The 18,808-nt window shown below is 31.6% G+C and overlaps 4 protein-coding genes across 4 annotated transcripts in view; all 4 read right to left on the reverse strand.

The window, feature by feature from the left end:
* Positions 1 to 592: 592 nt before the first annotated feature.
* Positions 593 to 2,155, reverse strand: LOC140043452 (octopamine receptor beta-2R-like). The gene has a single exon (XM_072087964.1). It carries the CDS (start codon positions 2,144 to 2,146, stop codon positions 1,073 to 1,075), a length of 1,074 nt encoding a protein of 357 aa, XP_071944065.1. The 5' UTR covers positions 2,147 to 2,155; the 3' UTR covers positions 593 to 1,072.
* A 4,977-nt stretch (positions 2,156 to 7,132) lies between these two features.
* Positions 7,133 to 9,759, reverse strand: LOC140043453 (melatonin receptor type 1A-like). Its single transcript, XM_072087965.1, has one exon. The coding sequence runs from the start codon at positions 8,866 to 8,868 to the stop codon at positions 7,711 to 7,713; it is 1,158 nt and encodes a 385-aa protein (XP_071944066.1). The 5' UTR covers positions 8,869 to 9,759; the 3' UTR covers positions 7,133 to 7,710.
* Positions 9,760 to 9,885: 126 nt separating this feature from the next.
* LOC140043636 (octopamine receptor beta-2R-like) lies at positions 9,886 to 12,042 on the reverse strand. The gene has a single exon (XM_072088153.1). It carries the CDS (start codon positions 12,024 to 12,026, stop codon positions 10,917 to 10,919), a length of 1,110 nt encoding a protein of 369 aa, XP_071944254.1. The 5' UTR covers positions 12,027 to 12,042; the 3' UTR covers positions 9,886 to 10,916.
* A 1,352-nt stretch (positions 12,043 to 13,394) lies between these two features.
* The window catches only part of LOC140043637 (uncharacterized), a 29,536-nt gene continuing 24,122 nt past the window's right edge, over positions 13,395 to 18,808 (reverse strand). The window contains exon 4 of the mRNA XM_072088154.1: positions 13,395 to 15,436. Within this exon, the coding sequence (XP_071944255.1) occupies positions 14,267 to 15,436 (1,170 nt within the window). The 3' untranslated portion in view covers positions 13,395 to 14,266. The remainder of the gene's footprint in view (positions 15,437 to 18,808) is intronic.

The following is an 18,808-nucleotide window of genomic DNA, read 5'->3' on the forward strand; positions in this document are numbered from 1 at the left end:
AGAAAATTTTACTTGGAAATATGTCAAAATTAATGAAATATTTTCCATTTTAACTTTCTGTGTTTATAAAAGTAAAGTCAAACACAGACTAGGACTTGTTAAAAAATGTCCATGGTTAATGTTCACTGCGGAGTTAGAAGGTATAATCAATTGTGAGTTTTTAATAAATAAAGAAAAGGCAAAAAAAATGTGGTCAGATATGGACCGTAACAATTTAGCAAGGTATAAAATTAACGTTTATAAAATTGATATTTAGGTAAAGTAAAATATAAATTTTTTTTTTGATTGCCTGAAAGAGATAAAAAGAGTTATAAAATAAAGAATTCTGTGGTAAATTATACGTACATTGTTAAGGATTGAAAAACGTGTAAAAAGTGTATAACATAGAGGAAATTTTTTTTTTCTTTCCTTATACTATTATATATAAAATGCAATGGTAGGAGTGAGATATCAGATGTACTGAAAGTTACTTAATGTCAATTATATAGTATTGTATCATTACATTACTCATGTGCAATGCATTGTAAACGAACATTTTATTGATGAAGAAATAAAAGTGGGTCGATCCTACATAAGACAAAAAAAAAACAATTTTCATTAACATTTCTATAATATTTGTTGAATTTGAAAAGGCATCATTTTCACTGCAATAATGTACGATTTTAGATTGTTTAAAGTAGAAAGTTATGAGCCAGTCACTGCTTTTAACAATGGGTATTATTTACATAGAAAAAGCTTGCGAAATAATTGCATAAATAGATTAAAATGGTGTTAAAATATGTAGTTACTGTGGTAGAATATGGTCTCTTAAGGAGTAACAAAATCCATGATTTAAGCCTTGTTTACACTATTATACTGTACGTGACAAAAAATGTGATGTGGACATATTAAATTCAAATTTATTAACATTCACCTTAACATCAAGGTATAGTTAACAACAACATTTACAAAAATAAACAAAGATATAAAAGAAAAAGTAATAATAAAAGCATTCAACATGATGATGTCATATCACTACCATATTTGGGCACATTACACTTTTGTTGTCACACCAGTTTGACAGAGCTTTTATTTACACTGTTGATGAATCATTGTTCTTAGAGTTTGATGTTGAAGCTTCTTCCTTCGACCTCCCGAAAAAGTGCCGGCAAGTAATGATCCGTTTGTACGCGTTGCGAAAATGACGATTCCTCCAAGCATATATAAATGGATTAACACTAGAGTTGGCTAATGATAATAAAGCAAATGCGTGAACAAGCACACTAGGAGCCGAGTGGTTTCTATCAAAAACAACTTGCAGAACAGCTGGTGTCCAACAAATCATAAACGTTATGAGAATAATGAAAGATGTTTTTGCTACTTTGATTTCCCGGTTTTGTTTTTTCATGTATTTTGATAAGTTTCTTTGTAGTTTATGGAGAGTTCTGACTGAGCTAGCAACACTCACCTGGCTGGTTGTACTGTTTTTACGTCGTCTACTTCGTCTAGAGCTCATCTGGACCGTTTTACAAATTTTATAGTAACAGAAAAAAAAAGTCATCATAGAAAACGCAAACATTATTAACATAGTAATAATTTGGTATATCCATGAATCATTGGTAGCTTTTATACCGCATGCCACAAGGTATTCATTGTATCCAAAAACATCAATGGCACTTCCAGCAGGCAATACTAAGATGAAACTTCCAACCCATATCATGACACAGTAAAATATTGAACGGCATGTTGTGTAAAGAGTTGCATAACGTTGGTTCTGTACTATACAAAAGTAGCGATTTACCGCAATGGCTAAAAGGTTCAACACTGATGATACTAATGCTATAATTGCCATTGCAGCCAATATGACACAAAATGTTTTTGAGGAGAACGGCCATCTGTCACTAATCAAAGTTAACAAATAAAACGGCTCGATAATCACGCAGACAATTATGTCAGCTAGAGCTAAATTCACGAGGAAATAATTTCCTGTAATTCGTAGTTTATTTGTACGAACGATTGCAACGATTGTCAACAAGTTACCAAAAAGTCCAACGACACAGAGAATGCTTAAAATGATACTTTCAACAATTAATAGCACTTGCGTTTCTTGTGGCTCTTTGGCAGCATTGTCCGACCCATTCATCACATTATTATCTAGACTACTCATCGTGTTGTTATCAGGACTGTTCATTTCGTGATGTAATTATCTGGGCTGGTCGTGTTATTTTTGGACTGCTTGTTTCAACTTTGTGCTGTGAAATTGTATGGTTTTTAAAAATTGTATTTTTATTCAGGAACCATCTCTATGTCACTGAACAATCGCCTTAGGTTTTACCTGTACACTATTCAACCAATGAGAATGCTCTATCATCAAACAATTCTCTGCTATTTTCAATTCATACATCAATCATTCCAGGAAGATTTCAACCACTATGATACAAACTCAGTTTTTTTGTCTTTCTATTTCCTTATTAATTGTGTTATTTTTTTTTTTATTTATTCGGTATATAAAAAATATATTACAAAACGACAGTCAAGGACTGAAATGAATTGTATTACAAATATATAAAAATTAGTTAAAATTGCTATAAAAATAGAAACATCTAATTTAACATTTAATTAAAATTAAATATCGTACCATGAAATTAGAAAACATACATGAATAAAAAACCTCAAAACATTCACTTATTAGATATCTAAAAAATACTGGGGTACCAAATTACAAAATAAAAGAGCTAGTGGTGCCTATTAATTATATCCACCATGGTGGGAACTGGAGACGACCCAAGTCTGCTGGTTTTACAATGAGGTACTTCTAGAAAGCGGTTGACTCTGAGAGACCGAGCTGGCTTATGAAGAGGGGGAAGTATTTCCCTAAACAGCTCGGATTTTAATAAGCCTTCCACGAAAGACAACACCAGTTTGTTTCTTGTCTCTACAAGAGTAGGTAATCCAGTAACAGACAATGCAATGCATGATCATAGCACAAATAGGTGTTACCTAGCATGATTCATAATACTCTTTTTTTGTACTTTTTCAATAGACTTATCTTTAGTGATAGCGCCATGCCAAACAGGGGCAGCATATTCTAATATAGGTCTTATATACGGTAAGCCATATAAACAGTCAACAGATCATTAATTAAGATTAAATAAAATAAACGTCTAGAAGCTCTAGACACAATATTATTAGTGTTAAGTATGAGATGAATGAATGAGTACGAGTAGGAAATCCCATTCCTTATGTTTGGCGTACCGTAATTATGTACCCAGACCCCCATGGAACTATTCTCGGTCTTGTACAATATTTTGATATAAATTTTGTAGTACATCACATATAGTTCTGAAAAAAACTGTTGAGTTTCTCAGAAGAGAAATTTAACAGTTCTTTTCAGGACTATATACATGTGGTGTACCACAAACTATATGTCAACATATTGATTTTGCCAAACATTTAAACAATAAATTGTATGATATTATTATACAATACAATAAAATATACATATACATATATCTCTTTTGGGACATCCCTATTCTTCGTATTGCTATCAGAACAGCTCATTTCAACATATGTCAAAATTGATTTGTATTTCAAGAAACATTGTGAAAATAGCAATGAGCTGATAACCTTATCCGAAAATATCACCATTTCAATCATACTATTTTATTCTATATGCCTACTTTGATCAAGTTATTGAAAAGTATGATGATGTCTGTATGATTTTTGTGCGTTCATGCCACAACTATCGACCAAATACAGTTATAACCAATGAAAAGGTCATCTTGTGAATTTAAACATGTGTTATAATTAATTATAAGAAGTAGTCTATTTTAAGATTTGACTTTTTAAGATCAATTATTATGATTAGTTTTGATTAAATTACAAATGATACTTAGAATCCTTGAACAACTGTTATATATTAATAATAAATATGCTCTATGTTAACGTAATGAAAGTGGTATAATCAGTATATGGAATATTGAAGGTTTCAGAGCAGAGCATAAGATTTTGCATGCCCCAATCTAGCATCCACATTTTTCTAGATAGGAGCAATGAACTATAGTGATATAATAATGTGAATGATAATATTGGAATAGCATATGATAGCCATGGGGGTGAGCCTATGTACCATACCGATTGCATCATTTAGCAAGATGCTTCACTCTCATTGGAGTATTTTGAGCGTTGAGATTGTTTAACGAAAAAGCTTTCGTTGCCAACGTTTTCTATTCAAAGACCTTCTGTTGAGCACAAATTTACAATTCGAATACAAAAAGTACTCAACGAATCTTTACGTTGAAAACGAAAGTTCCCAATCGAATACGACAATTGCTTGTCCTTCAAATGGGATGTAAAGCTGTCCCATGTAGTGCACCTTAAAGAACTTGGTATACAATTCGAGCCTGGTGTGCTGATCTAGTAGGCGCTGCACTGCTGGCTGCCATGGGTCCGTGGAGTGCCTAATCCAATTTTCCTCAGTTTCCAGTTAACTTTGAGTACGAATTTAAAATACATTCAACATTTTACATTTATATTTGCTGTTATATATACTCCATAACCTTTTGTCATTATATTGACTTTACTTGTACGTGAACAACATTATACCAGGACTTTAAAGACCAGAGTGCCACTCATAGAGATGCCATTTGTAATATGCTATCAAAAACATTTGTTTAAATGTGTAATAAAGCGGTTTTACGAAGATTTTGACTTTATTTTCTGGAACTACCGATTTTTATTATAGTTAGATTTTTATTGCTATCTTGTGACCTGAAGAATACATAGCTCTTATATATTTAGCATTTACAATATTATGATTGTTGATTTCTACACATTGCACTTAAAGTACAAGTCATTAGTAGAATACAGATTTCTTGAAAAATATATTAATAGCTTTTTTAAAGCAATATTTCCTTGAGATTGAAAAACATTTTATTTTTTGTTTTGTAATATTTAAGATGTATTGTCCTCAAAAAACATGAAAAATGAAGATTAATTAAATCAGACTTTAAATATGCCGTTTTGTAGTTTTAATAATGGTAATCACTTCCGTAGAAAAAAGAATTAAAGCAAATAATGTTTTCACTTATAAAATGACAAAATAGATGGTTAAATTCAACCAAAAACCCATTGGCTGGCAGCTAATTTGACTAGTTTTCGCTTTAAATTTAGGTAAATACATTTTGTTTCAATCAAATTTTTGGTTAAACTGAATAACTATTATATTAAAATGAAATTTTTCATGGGACAATTATACATGTAAATACTGTTATTAAAACACAATTTGTTTTTGAAAGGTTAAAAAAATGAATTTTTCTGCTTTTAAATACAAATTGGTGAGTGGCCGAGCGGTTAAGACAGTGGAACCGTAATTACGTAGCCATAACATCGGCAAGGGTTCGAGGCTCACTCGCTCCATGGTTCTGGTGGTAGAACGAGTCTTCTCGGATAAGGACTATAAACCGTAGGTCCAGTGTACACATCTAGCTCGTGTGCACTTTAAAGAACCTAGTACATCTTTCGAGACGAGTAGGGGGTTACCCCGGTGTATTAGTACATCACAGCCACTGATCACCAACTGGGCCCTCTGGGAGACCAGTCTTTGACTGAAGAGGTTACCCAGTATAAATATAAATTTCAAAATTTTGGTTAGGTTCTACTAATTTGTGCCATTTATTCCTGCCGTAGGCCAGATGCGTGGGTCAGTGTAATTTAATAAGTCATATTATGTTAATTATTATTTATCCTTTATATTTTTAATAATGGCGGCCAGTATAGATTCATGTCCTGATTCTTTAGTTCATTGTCATACAGAATTATAAACTCTTTTATATACTTTTATCCCCTTTGAAGACAATAAAAGAATTATTAGTTGGATTGTCAAGGTCCCCGGATATACTTTATGCCACTAAAACCAAATAACTTTATGAGGCCATAATTTTTTTTTTCCTTTTATTCCTGATCAGTTTTTGTGGATTGAATATGGATCTGAATAAATTTTATTATACCAATTAAATTATAAATAATTGATTAATAATCCAAAGTCTTATGGAAGGCCATATAGATTTGTTGGTTCGTTGAATTTGATTTGATTCTAGTCATTAAAATACTTCTATGATTTACTGTATGGTTTAGCAATAAAACGCAAAACATTTTAATAAAATGCAACAAAAGCAATTTCTTCAGATCAAAATGTCACAATGTAATGTATAAATGACGTACAAAGAATTGTACTGGTATTTGAACAGCATTGAACCAGGAATTTGGATTTAAAGACCAGGGTGCCAGGTTACAGTACCACTCATCTATCAGATACCCTTTGTAATATGATTAAAAACATTTGTATGTATGTAATAAAGCGGTTTTACAAAGATTTTATCCGCGTTCAATTTCTAGAAATTCTTTCATCACTACCGATTTTATTGTTGTCTTTTACTTGGAATAAAAAACTATTTTACTTGGAATGTTTGTTGTACGGTACGTAAACTTCCTTGTATCTTTAGGGTCAACCTGACCGTAGTGAACGGATTTAAAGTGAGTTTATATTACAAATTGAGTTTATATTTGCCAGTTTCCTTCTAAACTCATTTACATTGTAGCTGGATTTTTACTGAGCTAAACAAGTTTTTTTCCAGTTTTTGTAGAACTATTAATTATTAACCATAATAGTTCATAGGCAAACGTGCAAATGAGTTAAGGTTAAGTTAGTTTTTTGATGTTGCACCATTGAAATTACCTAAAACTCGGCTTGAAGTCCGTTGATACTACAATTGAGGCCAAAATCGCCCCAGTTTCAAAACAGATTCAATTTAGAGGTTTTTTTTATAAAAATTGAGTCTTAAATATTCCTTTCTTTCATGATAATGAAACTAATATATGAACATGGACACGATGTGTTATGGTGCTTAGTTGCTGATGTGACTAAATAAAAATGAGAATTATTCACATAAACTATGCATAGGTTAGTGTTTGCCAATGTTATTTTTATTAATAAATGTGAATGTTAAACATACATATTAGTGTCCAATTAGCAAAATAAGGTTTTTTAAAAGTAACTTTTAATATTAATACAGTATTTCCTTTACACAATCGTCTATTGCTAATTCAATATCATGTCGTTGGTGTAAAAATTACTTTACTTTATAACAGTCAAATTGTATTAGTAATGGAGGATTTAATGAAAAGATTTATATAGAAATTACTATCTATTTTCTGAACAAATATTTAAATTTGTTTATATTAAATTATACAATTATATTATGAAATTCAGTAATCCATGAAATAAGGGTGTCCCAAAGGAAGGTTCTAGTCAGAAATATTACAATACTTTCTTCCAAGATTCTGCAAAGGTTATTGTATCAGAACAAGTACTTAACGAATCAAGATATCAAAATCTGTTAAAAACAACTGATGCAGATGTTAAAAGTGTATTTACAGTACTCCAAGGTTATGTGTTTAATTTTATTTGTTATTAAAACTAAGAAGTTGCCTATTATATATTATGTATTTGATATATTTAAAAAAATAATGCTTACATAGACATTTAAAAAAATTGAAAAAACAAGCCTTAAATATGATTTATAACTCATCTTCTAGTCCAGCATGTTAAATTGTGTGTCATGAATATAGTAATCATTGAATGTCCTCTGTGAGTGTTTGCTGTTTTAAGCCGATTTTCAACTAGGTGAATTTGTTCGCGCAAATGGAAAGCAGGAATTAAGAATTCCTGTTTTATAACTTGGTTGTCAAATCATCAGTCCTTTGTCTTGGTGAAACGTCTTTAACTGACTTCTCAAAAAAGTGCCGGCAAGTAAAGATCCGTTTGTACGTGTTGCGGAATTGTTGATTTCTCCAAGCATATATAAATGGATTGATGCTAGAGTTGGCTAATTCCAATAAGATAAACATGGGAGCAAAAACACCAGGAGCCACGTGAGTTCTGTCAAAAACAACTAGCAGGACAAACGGTGTCCAACAAATAATAAATGCAGAGAGAACAATGAAAGATGTTTTTGCTACTTGGATTTCTCGTGTTTGTTGGTTAAGTTTGCTTTTTGATAGATGTTTCTGTAGTTTAGTAAGGGTTCCGACAGAGCCAGCAAGACATACCTGACTGGTTGTGTTGCTGCTACTACATTGTTTAGTTCTTGTAGAGCTCATGTGGGCTTCTTTCCAAATGTTATAATAACAGAAGACAAAGGTAATGATTGAAAATGTAAATAGTATTACCATACTAATCGTTTGGTACATCCATGATTCATCGCTATCTATAAATCCGCATCCTAGATAGGGTTCATCGAATCCAAGTATGCCAAATCCTGCAGGAATTATTGTGGATGAAATTGAACCAACCCATATCATGACGCAGTAAAATATTGTGCGGCGTGTTGTGTAAAGAGTTGCATAACGTTGGTTCTGTACTATACAAAAGTAGCGATTTACAGCAATGGCTAAAAGATTCAACACTGATGATGATAATGCTACAACTGCCATTGCAGCCAATATGGCACAAAATGTGTTTGAGGAAAACGGCCATCTGCCACTTATCAAAGTTAACAAATAAAACGGCTCGATAATCACGCAAACAATTATATCAGCTAGAGCTAAATTCACGAGGAAATAATTTTCAGTAATTCGTAGTTTATTTGTACGAACGATCGCAACGATTGTCAATAAGTTACCAAAAAGTCCAACGACACAGAGAATGATTAAAATGATAATTTCAACAATTAATAGCACTTGCGTTTGTTGCGGCTCTTTTGCAGCATTATCCGACCCATTCATCATGAGATTATCTAGACTATTCATTGTGTTGTTATCTGGACTGATGCTCATTTCAACGTATTCTGTAAAATTATATTCCCTTGGGTCTAAGGACCCAATCACCATGTGAATATTCTGGTCTGTTCATGTTATTTTCTAGACTGCTTTTTTTATTAATCAGACTGTTCGTTTCAACGGATGCTGTGAAATTGTATGGTTTTGTTATCTATTCGGAAACCATCGTATATCACTGTTTTGAACAATCACCTTTGTTTTAACATTTAATATATTCAACCAATGAGAATGCTCTATCATCAAACTATTCTCTGCTATTTTCAATTAATACATCAATCACTTTATTCATTTTTAAAAACCACAAGCAGATTTCAATCAGTGTTCTACACGATATAAAGTCAGGATTGGTTTTCGTCTTTGTATTTCCTTATTATCATATGAGAGTATAATCATTTTTTTACGCCTCCCCTCATCGGACAATTCTAGCTTATACAATACAATAAAATATTTTCTCTTTTTCGTTTCGTTGCGCGAACGGTGAGAATGCTCAGGCTTATAAATTCATGGTGTTTTACGCTATATAGCTTCCTAGCTTATAATAGATTGATTCGTATATGATTTTTTTTCTAGTTTTTGTAGAACTATTAATTATTTATAGTTCATAGGCAAACGTGCAAATGAGTTGAGGTTAAGTTAGTTTTTTTAATGTTGCACCAATGAAATTACCTAAAACTCGGCGTGAAGTCAGTTGATACTACAATTGAGGCCAAATTCGTTTTTTAGAAATTATTTAAGTCTTTTTTTTCCTTTATTTTTTTTTTTACCTATTTCTATAAAAATTGAGTCTTCAATAATATGCCTTTCTTTCATGATAATGAAACTAATATATGAACATCACGATGTGTTATGGTGCTTAGTTGCTGATGTGACTAAATAAAAATGAGAATTATTCACATAAACTATGCATAGGTTATTGTTTGCCAATGTTATTTTTATTAATAAATGTGAATGTTAAACATACATATTAGTGTCCAATTAGCAAAATAAGGTTTTTTAAAAGTAACTTTTAATATTAATACAGTATTTCCTTTACACAATCGTCTATTGCTAATTCAATATCATGTCGTTTGTGTAAAAATTACTTTACTTTATAACAGTCAAATTGTATTAGTAATGGAGGATAATGAAAAGATTTATATAGGATACAGTATAGTAATTTTCTGAACAAATATTTACATTTTTTTATATTATATTATACAATTATATTATGAAATTCAGTAATCCCTGAAATAAGGATGTCCCAAAGGAGGGTTCTAGTTAGAAAAACTGCAATACTTTCTTCCAAGATTTTTTTACCGAATCAGGATATCAAAATCTGTTAAAAACAACTGATGCAGATGTTAAAAGTGTATTTACAATACTCGAAGGTTATGTGTTTAATTTTATTGTTATTAAAACTAAGAAGCCTATTATATATTGTGTATTTGATATATTTTCAAAAATAATGCTATACATAGATATTTTTAAAAATTGAAAAAGCAAGCCTTAAATATGATTTATAACTCATCTTCTAATCCATATCATGTAATCATTGGATGTCCTCCGAATAGTTCAAATTGTTTCTACTTTTTGCGAAGCGAAATATTGCGAAACCAATCAGAGCCCAGGAAATGAGCCATGACGCTTTCATGAGCACTCATGCGAATCGAAAAGCTCAGCAGCCATGCGAGGAACATGAAAGTCGCAGCTAATTCGCTCATTTAGTGGAAAGAGAGTAGCGCGATTGTTTTTCTCTTCGAAACATTGGATTCGCGCGAACAAATTCACCTAGTAGAAAATCAGCTTTACCAAACCTCTAAATTCTAAGATCTTCATATGTCATATTAAACTCCACCTCATAACAGCTTTCATCAGATTCATGAGTTACTGTATGTTATTTCTTCTTTCTTATCATCTCAAAGTGCCATATTTTTTCATTAAATTCCACATTTTGTCTGATAGACAATTTGTAGATCCATTAAGCCTAGTGTTATCCTGAACATTCTGCCGTATAGATTTGGCCAACTTATTGTTCAACTTAGTTCTTCCCAATGGACACACTTCTCATAGGCCTTACTGACTGCTATGCATGAATTAAGAATTAAGACAAAATTCCTACTTTATAACTCGGTTGTGGAATCATCAGTCCTTCGTCTTGATGAAATATCTTTAACTGACTTCTCAAAAAAGTGCCGGCAGGTAATGATCCGTTTGTATGCGTTGCGAAATTGTCGATTCCTCCAAGCAAATATAAATGGATTGATGCTAGAGTTGGCTAATGACAATAATACCAACATGGAAGCAAGAACACTAGGAGCCACATGTTTTTTATGAAGAACAACTAGCAGGACAAACGGTGTCCAACAAATTATAAATGCAGAGAGAACAATGAAAGATGTTTTTGCTACTTGGATTTCTCGTGTTTGTGTGTTAAGTTTGCTTTTTGATAGATGTTTCTGTAGTTTAGTAAGGGTTCCGACAGAGCCAGGAAGACATACCTGACTGGTTGTGCTGCTGCTACTACATTGTTTAGTTCTTGTAGAGCTCATGTGGGCTTCTTTCCAAATTTTATAGTAACAGAAGACAAAGGTAATGATCGAAAATGTAAATAATATTACCATATTAATAATTTGGAATATCCATGAGTCATCACTATCTATATATCCGCATGCTAGATAGTGTTCATTGAATCCAAGTATGCCAAATCCTGCAGGAATGATTACAATTGAACTTCCAACCCATATCATGACACAGTAAAATACTGTACGGCGTGTTGTGTAAAGAGTTGCATAACGTTGGTTCTGTACTATACAAAAGTAGCGATTTACAGCAATGGCTAAAAGGTTCAACACTGATGATGATAATGTTATTATTGATATTCCAGCCAATATGACACAAAATGTGTTTGAGGAAAACGGCCATCTGCCACTGAACAAAGTTAACAAGTAAAACGGCTCGACAATCACGCAAACAATTATATCAGCTAGAGCTAAATTCACGAGGAAATAATTTGCCGTAATTCGTAGTTTATTTGTACGAACGATCGCAGCGATTGTCAACACGTTACCAAAAAGTCCAACGACACAGAGAATGATTAAAATGATACTTTCAACAATTGGTATCACTTGCTCTTCTTGTGGCTCTGTGTTGGTAACATTATCCGACCCATTCAACATGTTATTATCTAGACTACTCATCATGGTGTATTCTGTAAAATTATCTAATGACATGATCACCGTGTGATTATCTGGGCTGCAAGTTTTGCGTGTGCTGTGAAATTGTATGGTTTTGTTATTCAGGAACCATTGCTATATCACTGTTTTGAACAATCACCTTTGTTTTTAACCTTTATAACTGTATATTCAACCAATTAGAATGCTCTATCATCAATCAGTGTTTTACAGGATATTAAACAATACAATAACATATTTTCTCATTATCGTTTCGTTTTTTTTGTTTTTGTATTTTCTCATTATCTAATATTTTGATTTATAGTGATGAAAACCAAAATTTCAAATTGTAACTTTATCAAACTAACAGTTTAGCTGTATCTCTGGAAATACAGGTCCGATTTTAAAATTAAGGTATTTTTTTTAAAGAGAGATCTTAAGGAATCTAAATATAGCATTTGTGTGTGCTTTGGTGTACTCATGAGTTGGATAAAACTTTGATCTTTATTTTAACCTTGAAAATTAGAATGTTTTACGCTATTAGCTTCCCAGCTTAAAATAGATTGATTTGTATGCATGATTTTTTATTACAAGAACCCTTAGCACATAAAGAATAAAGCTATTTTTTCTTTTTTCTATATTGCGGGTTAATTCCTTTTATTTAATTCCTTATTGTTCATTTTTTAAAACTACAAGCAGATTTCAATCAGTGTTCTTACACGATATAAAGTCAGGATTTGTTTTCGTCTTTGTATTTCCTTATCATATGAGAGTATAATCATTTTTAAATTTACGCCTCCCCTCATCGGACAATTCTAGCTTATACAATGCAATTAAATATTTTCTCTTTTTCGTTTCGTTTTTTTTTTGTCTTTGTATTTCCTTATTTTCTAATATATTAATTTATAGCAGTAAAGCCAACATTTAAAATTTTGACTTTAATCGTAAAACGGATGGTTTTCGAGATATCGCAATTAAAATTTTTCGCGAATGGTGAGAATGCTCAGGCTTATAAATTCATGGTGTTTTACGCTATGTAGCTTTCTAGCTTAAAATAGATTGATTCGTATATGATTTTTTATTGCAAGAAACTTTAACACATAAATAATATAATTTCTTTTGTCTATTGTGGGTTAATTCCACTTTTATTTCTTCATTTGTTATAACATAATATACATAATTTTATGTAACATAAATAATAATATTGAAATCAATTATAAGCATTTACATTGCCACATACACATGTATAATGTATATATTTCTTTACTTACAGTATATTTACCATTTATTATAAAACAAGTTGGACAAAAAAATAGTTATTGTGAATAGCCAGCAATATCGTACTATTTAAACAATCAGTTTTGTTTAAACTTTAAAATGTTGCAATTTTTCACTAATTACCATACTGACACAGGTGTAAGCCCACCATCTGGTACGGTCCACTCCCTCCATTTTGTGCACAAACAAACAAACTGGTATAAGTCCACCCTTAATTTTGAGATCTAAGAACACTCCTTTGTCCCTATTGTTACAGTGCAGTAGTTATGGGGAATTTGCTAATATTTCTTCCAAAATCTACTGTATATTGGCTATTAGTATTTTATATGAATAGCGAATATTTGAACAAAAATATAAAAGACCTTGGAGTTTCTTAACCTTTTAATTTAATTTAATTTTTTGTATGATAACTTTATGGCCACCATTGAGATGAACAAGTGTTACTGTGATTAAATCAAGTTTGATTTAATATTATTATGATCTAGCCGAGAACATTAGCTGAAGTGTAAGGAGACAATTATCAGCTGTGTCTACTAGCTATCATTAAATATACTAGAAAATATCTGCAAATAAGCAATGTTTGTTTGTTTTTCTTTCATTGTCTTCCTCTTCAGATTACATGATTATCTTCTTTATATCTTGTGCCTCTATTTCCTCCAATCTGATTTTCAACTATCTTTTGATGTGATCTCTTATCATTACTTACTGTTCTACCAAACTCTAAAATTCCAAGCACTTTTCAGTACATCATTTTCATATGTCCCATAAATTTCATACTCATATCAGCTTCTTTCTTTCAGTTTTGTGTTTTGTTTTGTTCTGTCTTCCATTAATTAGTTATACCACTCCTTCATTTTGGTTCTTTTCAAAATTACTTTTTTTCTGTATGTTCCACATTTTGGCACAATACATCAATTTACATAGACTTGGTAGTCATTTTCATTGTAAACATACAGCCATACAGATATGACCAACTCATTTACATTGTCAATTTCAATGAACTTCTCATACAGCTAATTTCTTTATGCTATTGTAGAATTATTGTTCCTAGTGTGTGAAACATCTTCAATTGCCTTCCCAAAAAAGTGCCGGCAAGTAATGATCCGTTTGTACGCGTTGCGAAAATGACGATTCCTCCAAGCATAAATAAATGGATTGACGCTAGAATTGGCCAATGACAATAAAGCAAATACCTGAACAAACACATTAGGAATCTTGTATTTCTTATCAAAAATAACTTGCAGTACAATCGGTGTCCAACAAATCATAAATGTTATGAGAACAATGAAGGATGTTTTTGCTACTTGGATTTCTCGTGTTTGTGGGTTAAGTTTGTTTATTGATAAATGTTTCTGTAGTTTGTTTAGGGTTTTGACAGAACCAGCAAGACTTACCTGACTGGTTGTGCTACTTTTACGTCGTCTACTACGTCTAGAGCTCATATGGGCCTCTTTACAAATTTTATAGTAACAGAAGACAAAAGTTATCATAGAAAAAGCAAACATTATCGCCATAGTAACAATTTGACAAAGCCATGATTCTTCACTTACTTTATATCCGCAAATTAGAAGGTGTTTGTTGAATCCAAACTCGCCAAAACCAAAACTTGCAGGCATTATTAATGTGAAACTAACAACCCATATCATGACACAGTAAAATATTGTACGGTTTGTTGTGTAAAGAGTTGCATAACGTTGGTTCTGTACTATACAAAAGTAGCGATTTACCGCAATGGCAACAAGATTCAAAACTGATGATGATAATGTTATAATTGATATCCCAGAAATTGTAGCACAAAACATGTCGGACAGTGGCCATTTGCGATAAAACAAGCCCAGCAAATAAAACGGCTCGACAATCACGCAGACAATCATATCCGCAAGAGCTAAATTTACGAGGAAATAATTTGCCGTAATTCGTAGTTTATTTGTACGAACAATCGCAACTATTGTCAACAAGTTACCAAAAAATCCAACGACACAGAGAATGATTAAAATGATACTTTCAACAATTGCTATTACTTGCCCTTCTTGTGGCTCTATGTTGGTAACATTATCCGACCCATTCATGTTATTATCTAGACTACTCATTGTGTTGTTATCTGGACTGATGCTCATTTCAAATGTATTCTGTGAAATTATATTCCCTTTTTGCTGAGCAATGATGAAAAACAATAGCAAATGGAAAGATACCTATTCAGGAACTATTTATGTATCACTGTTTTATTTATTTTTACCTTTGCTTCAGTCAACCAATGAGAATGCGTTGTCATATTAAATTCAATCAGGGTATTTTGTGCTATAACAGCTTCCTGTCCTTACAAATAGATTGATTACCTTTACAAAGAGTGATTATGCTTTATAGTGTGATTTGCTGAAAATACAAGGAACTTATCGGCTTATAACAATAAAGCTCACTTTATTATTTTCTTTTTAGGTGATCATTTAGAATAAAATGATCACCTATTGTTATTGTATGAAATCTTTATTGTTGTTTTTATTGTTTCTGTACACTATTTTGTGTAACAATTATCTCAAAAAGTTTAATGTCAATGATTACCAAAATTTCACAATGTCTTTCAAATACTTTAACTTAGTCCTAATAAGCTTTTCAGCGTGATCACTCATCCGTGACGTCATTTATACGCCATTTTGTGAAATCACATTATCAATCATATCTCCATAATTCATTATCACATATTAATGAATTTCACTATAAATAAACTTCAGGTCAAGATTAAAAATATTAGCTAATAAAACGCACGTGCACGTAGGGTCATACGCGTGAAATCGCGCGTTAACAATTTAAAAAGCTCAAAATTAAGTTTTGATCAATTCAGAGCATGAATTAGGCCATTTGCGTGTTTAAAAAAATTACTGCGCAAAAATGCATTTTTGCGCGTGCGATTCTTAAAAAGTGTAAAAATATGATTTTTTTTATAGAAATCGCATTCTACTCACCATCCTTAGTACATTCACCAAATTTGAATCCGTTCCGACTTAAAATAACGCTATACGAGCATGTTCAAAATGACAAAAAGCGCAAATAAATAGCATCAAAGTGCTGAAAATGGTGAAAAATAAGGCATTTTTAAAATGAAAATAATTCTTCAGAATGCACAATGACCCCCAATTTTTTTTAATTATTCTGGAAGCCATTGAGTTGTAGATATTAATTCATGTACACATTTGACGTACAAAATGTTTTTATGTCATGAAATGGCCACTCGAATTTAAAAAATAGGTTTTTTTCACTTTCGTCATAGATTATCACATTCAACAGAGCGCATCTCGGTTATTTTGTGCCCGATTTTTGCTCAAATTTTAGTATATGATTGCTCAATTAATTATCTTTCTCATGAGTTGTCAACATTTTCATTTTTATGACGTCATCACGCGTAAAAACTTGAATAACGTAGGTCGTGTAATTTTACTTACACCATAATGTTGAATATCTTACAGCTCTTCAGAATAAAATGTGACCTTGATGATTATAATTTATTATGAAAGCTGATGAAATGTAGATATGAATTAATATAAAAATTAAGCCTATCGGATGTTGTGACATTATGAAATGGCCAGTTGAAGTTAAAAAGTAGTTTTTTCCTCTCTTTCGTTAAATTTATACAAATTTCAAAGAGCGCGCAGTGCGCTTCTACGTGCCAAATTTTCTTCCAAATCTTATAATCTTTTGCTCAATTCATTGTCTTTCAAAATTGTGATCTTCAAGTTTATTTTGACAACGTCATCATACCAACAAATTAGAACATGATGTGGGTCCCGTAATTTCACCTATGCTACACTGTATATGGATATACAGTATACTGTACATATTATATGACACATATTAGGTACAACTACTCAGCACTATAAGCATATATGCATCATGTCGTAGGATGGTGACTTTTTACGATCGTATGTTAATGTACATGCATGTTTAAAAATTTTTAATTTCATTAAAATGATAAAAATGATCACCTATAATTCGTCAAAGTGACGAATTAAATTCTAGTTTAAATTTTGTTGTTGTTTGTTTTGTGGTACTAGACAAAATCCCCATTAAGAGTACACTGTCAGGGCCTAACATGTCCTCTGAATGAATTTTAGTGTATAAAATATATGTTGCCCCTTGCCACATTTCAATGATGTATTGTTCTTACAAAAATGTTGTTGGATATTCCATTTTAATGTTACATAATAGTTATCCACTTGACCAAAAACTTGATCGAAAATAAATGTATTTACCTGAAAAATGTAATTTAAAGCAAAAAATAGTCAAAATGGCTGCGTGCCAGCCAATGAATTTAACCATTTATTTTGTCATTTTATAAGTAAAAACATTTTTTTTTCATTTTTTCTATGGAAGTGATTAACTTTATTCAAAGTCTGATTTTATTAATCTTTATTTTTCATGTTTTTGGAGGACAATACATCTTTAATAGGGATGTCCTTTAAATAGGGCTGTCCCTTGAATAGGGCTGATCCACATGAGGATTATACTCTAGGAAGATAATGTAAAGATATTTAAAGTGGCATATATTGTAATATGTAATTGGAGCATTGGACACTATTCATATTTGTTCATTCCACCTGGAAGAAGAATATGTCATGTATGTAGCCAGATGTAATACAGATTTGTATTTAAATTTATTCATTCAATAATTACAGTATATGCAATTTCTGAGTATACTCCAGTTAGACATAAATTATCAACCTAATAATTCCAAGAAATTATTAATGAAGTTCAGAAAAGATTTAATACTTACTAAATGTTAAGACAAATATAATATTAATTATTTATAATATTCTATCATCCCACTATTAGTGGTGGGTGTATACTCAGTTTAGTTCCTGTCTGACCAGTTATTGAATGAACATACTCGGTCTGTCCCATTCATAGCCACTCGTTATAAATAGTCTGTGTTTTCAATAACCCCTTCCTATTCATATACGAGGGCGTACTTTCGTTTTTTTTTCTAAGTTCATATGTACAGCGCTTTATTTATTTATTTATTTCATTCCTTTCAGTAAAGACAATACAAACATAACATAAAACGTGAAAGTAGAGCACTGAGGAGAGACAAAAGCTGTCAAAGACTACTATCGCCAAAGGGTGTGCCTCTCCAACTCCAACTTTAGAGGTTTCACAACATTGGCCGCTTTATAATCCAGGATATTATAGCCACGCTTAACCAGTAGCGATATATTGAATATACCCAATGTGTTATATAAACCCTTCCCATCCATAGCCACTAATTGGTGTTTTCAACACCATAGTAACTGAATGGGTGGGTTCCTGGGCTACCAAATATTGTTTAACCATAACCATTTTTTTTTTTTGCTGTAATAATGAAAGTATTTAAGTCGCACTTAAAGCTGGTGTAGTGCGTAATTGTAAGTATTGTTATCACATTTTAACGTCATTATACTGGCTTTGTTCTCCATGATTAAATTAATAAATCTTTAAGATGTATGGTTTACTAATTTATACCTGTATAATTATTACAAGTATGACATTTGATATGTGCCCACGTATTTATTATGCTTTATAAACTATTTATAACA

Source organism: Antedon mediterranea, chromosome 3 (assembly GCF_964355755.1).
Source record: "Antedon mediterranea chromosome 3, ecAntMedi1.1, whole genome shotgun sequence".
NCBI lineage: Eukaryota > Metazoa > Echinodermata > Crinoidea > Comatulida > Antedonidae > Antedon > Antedon mediterranea.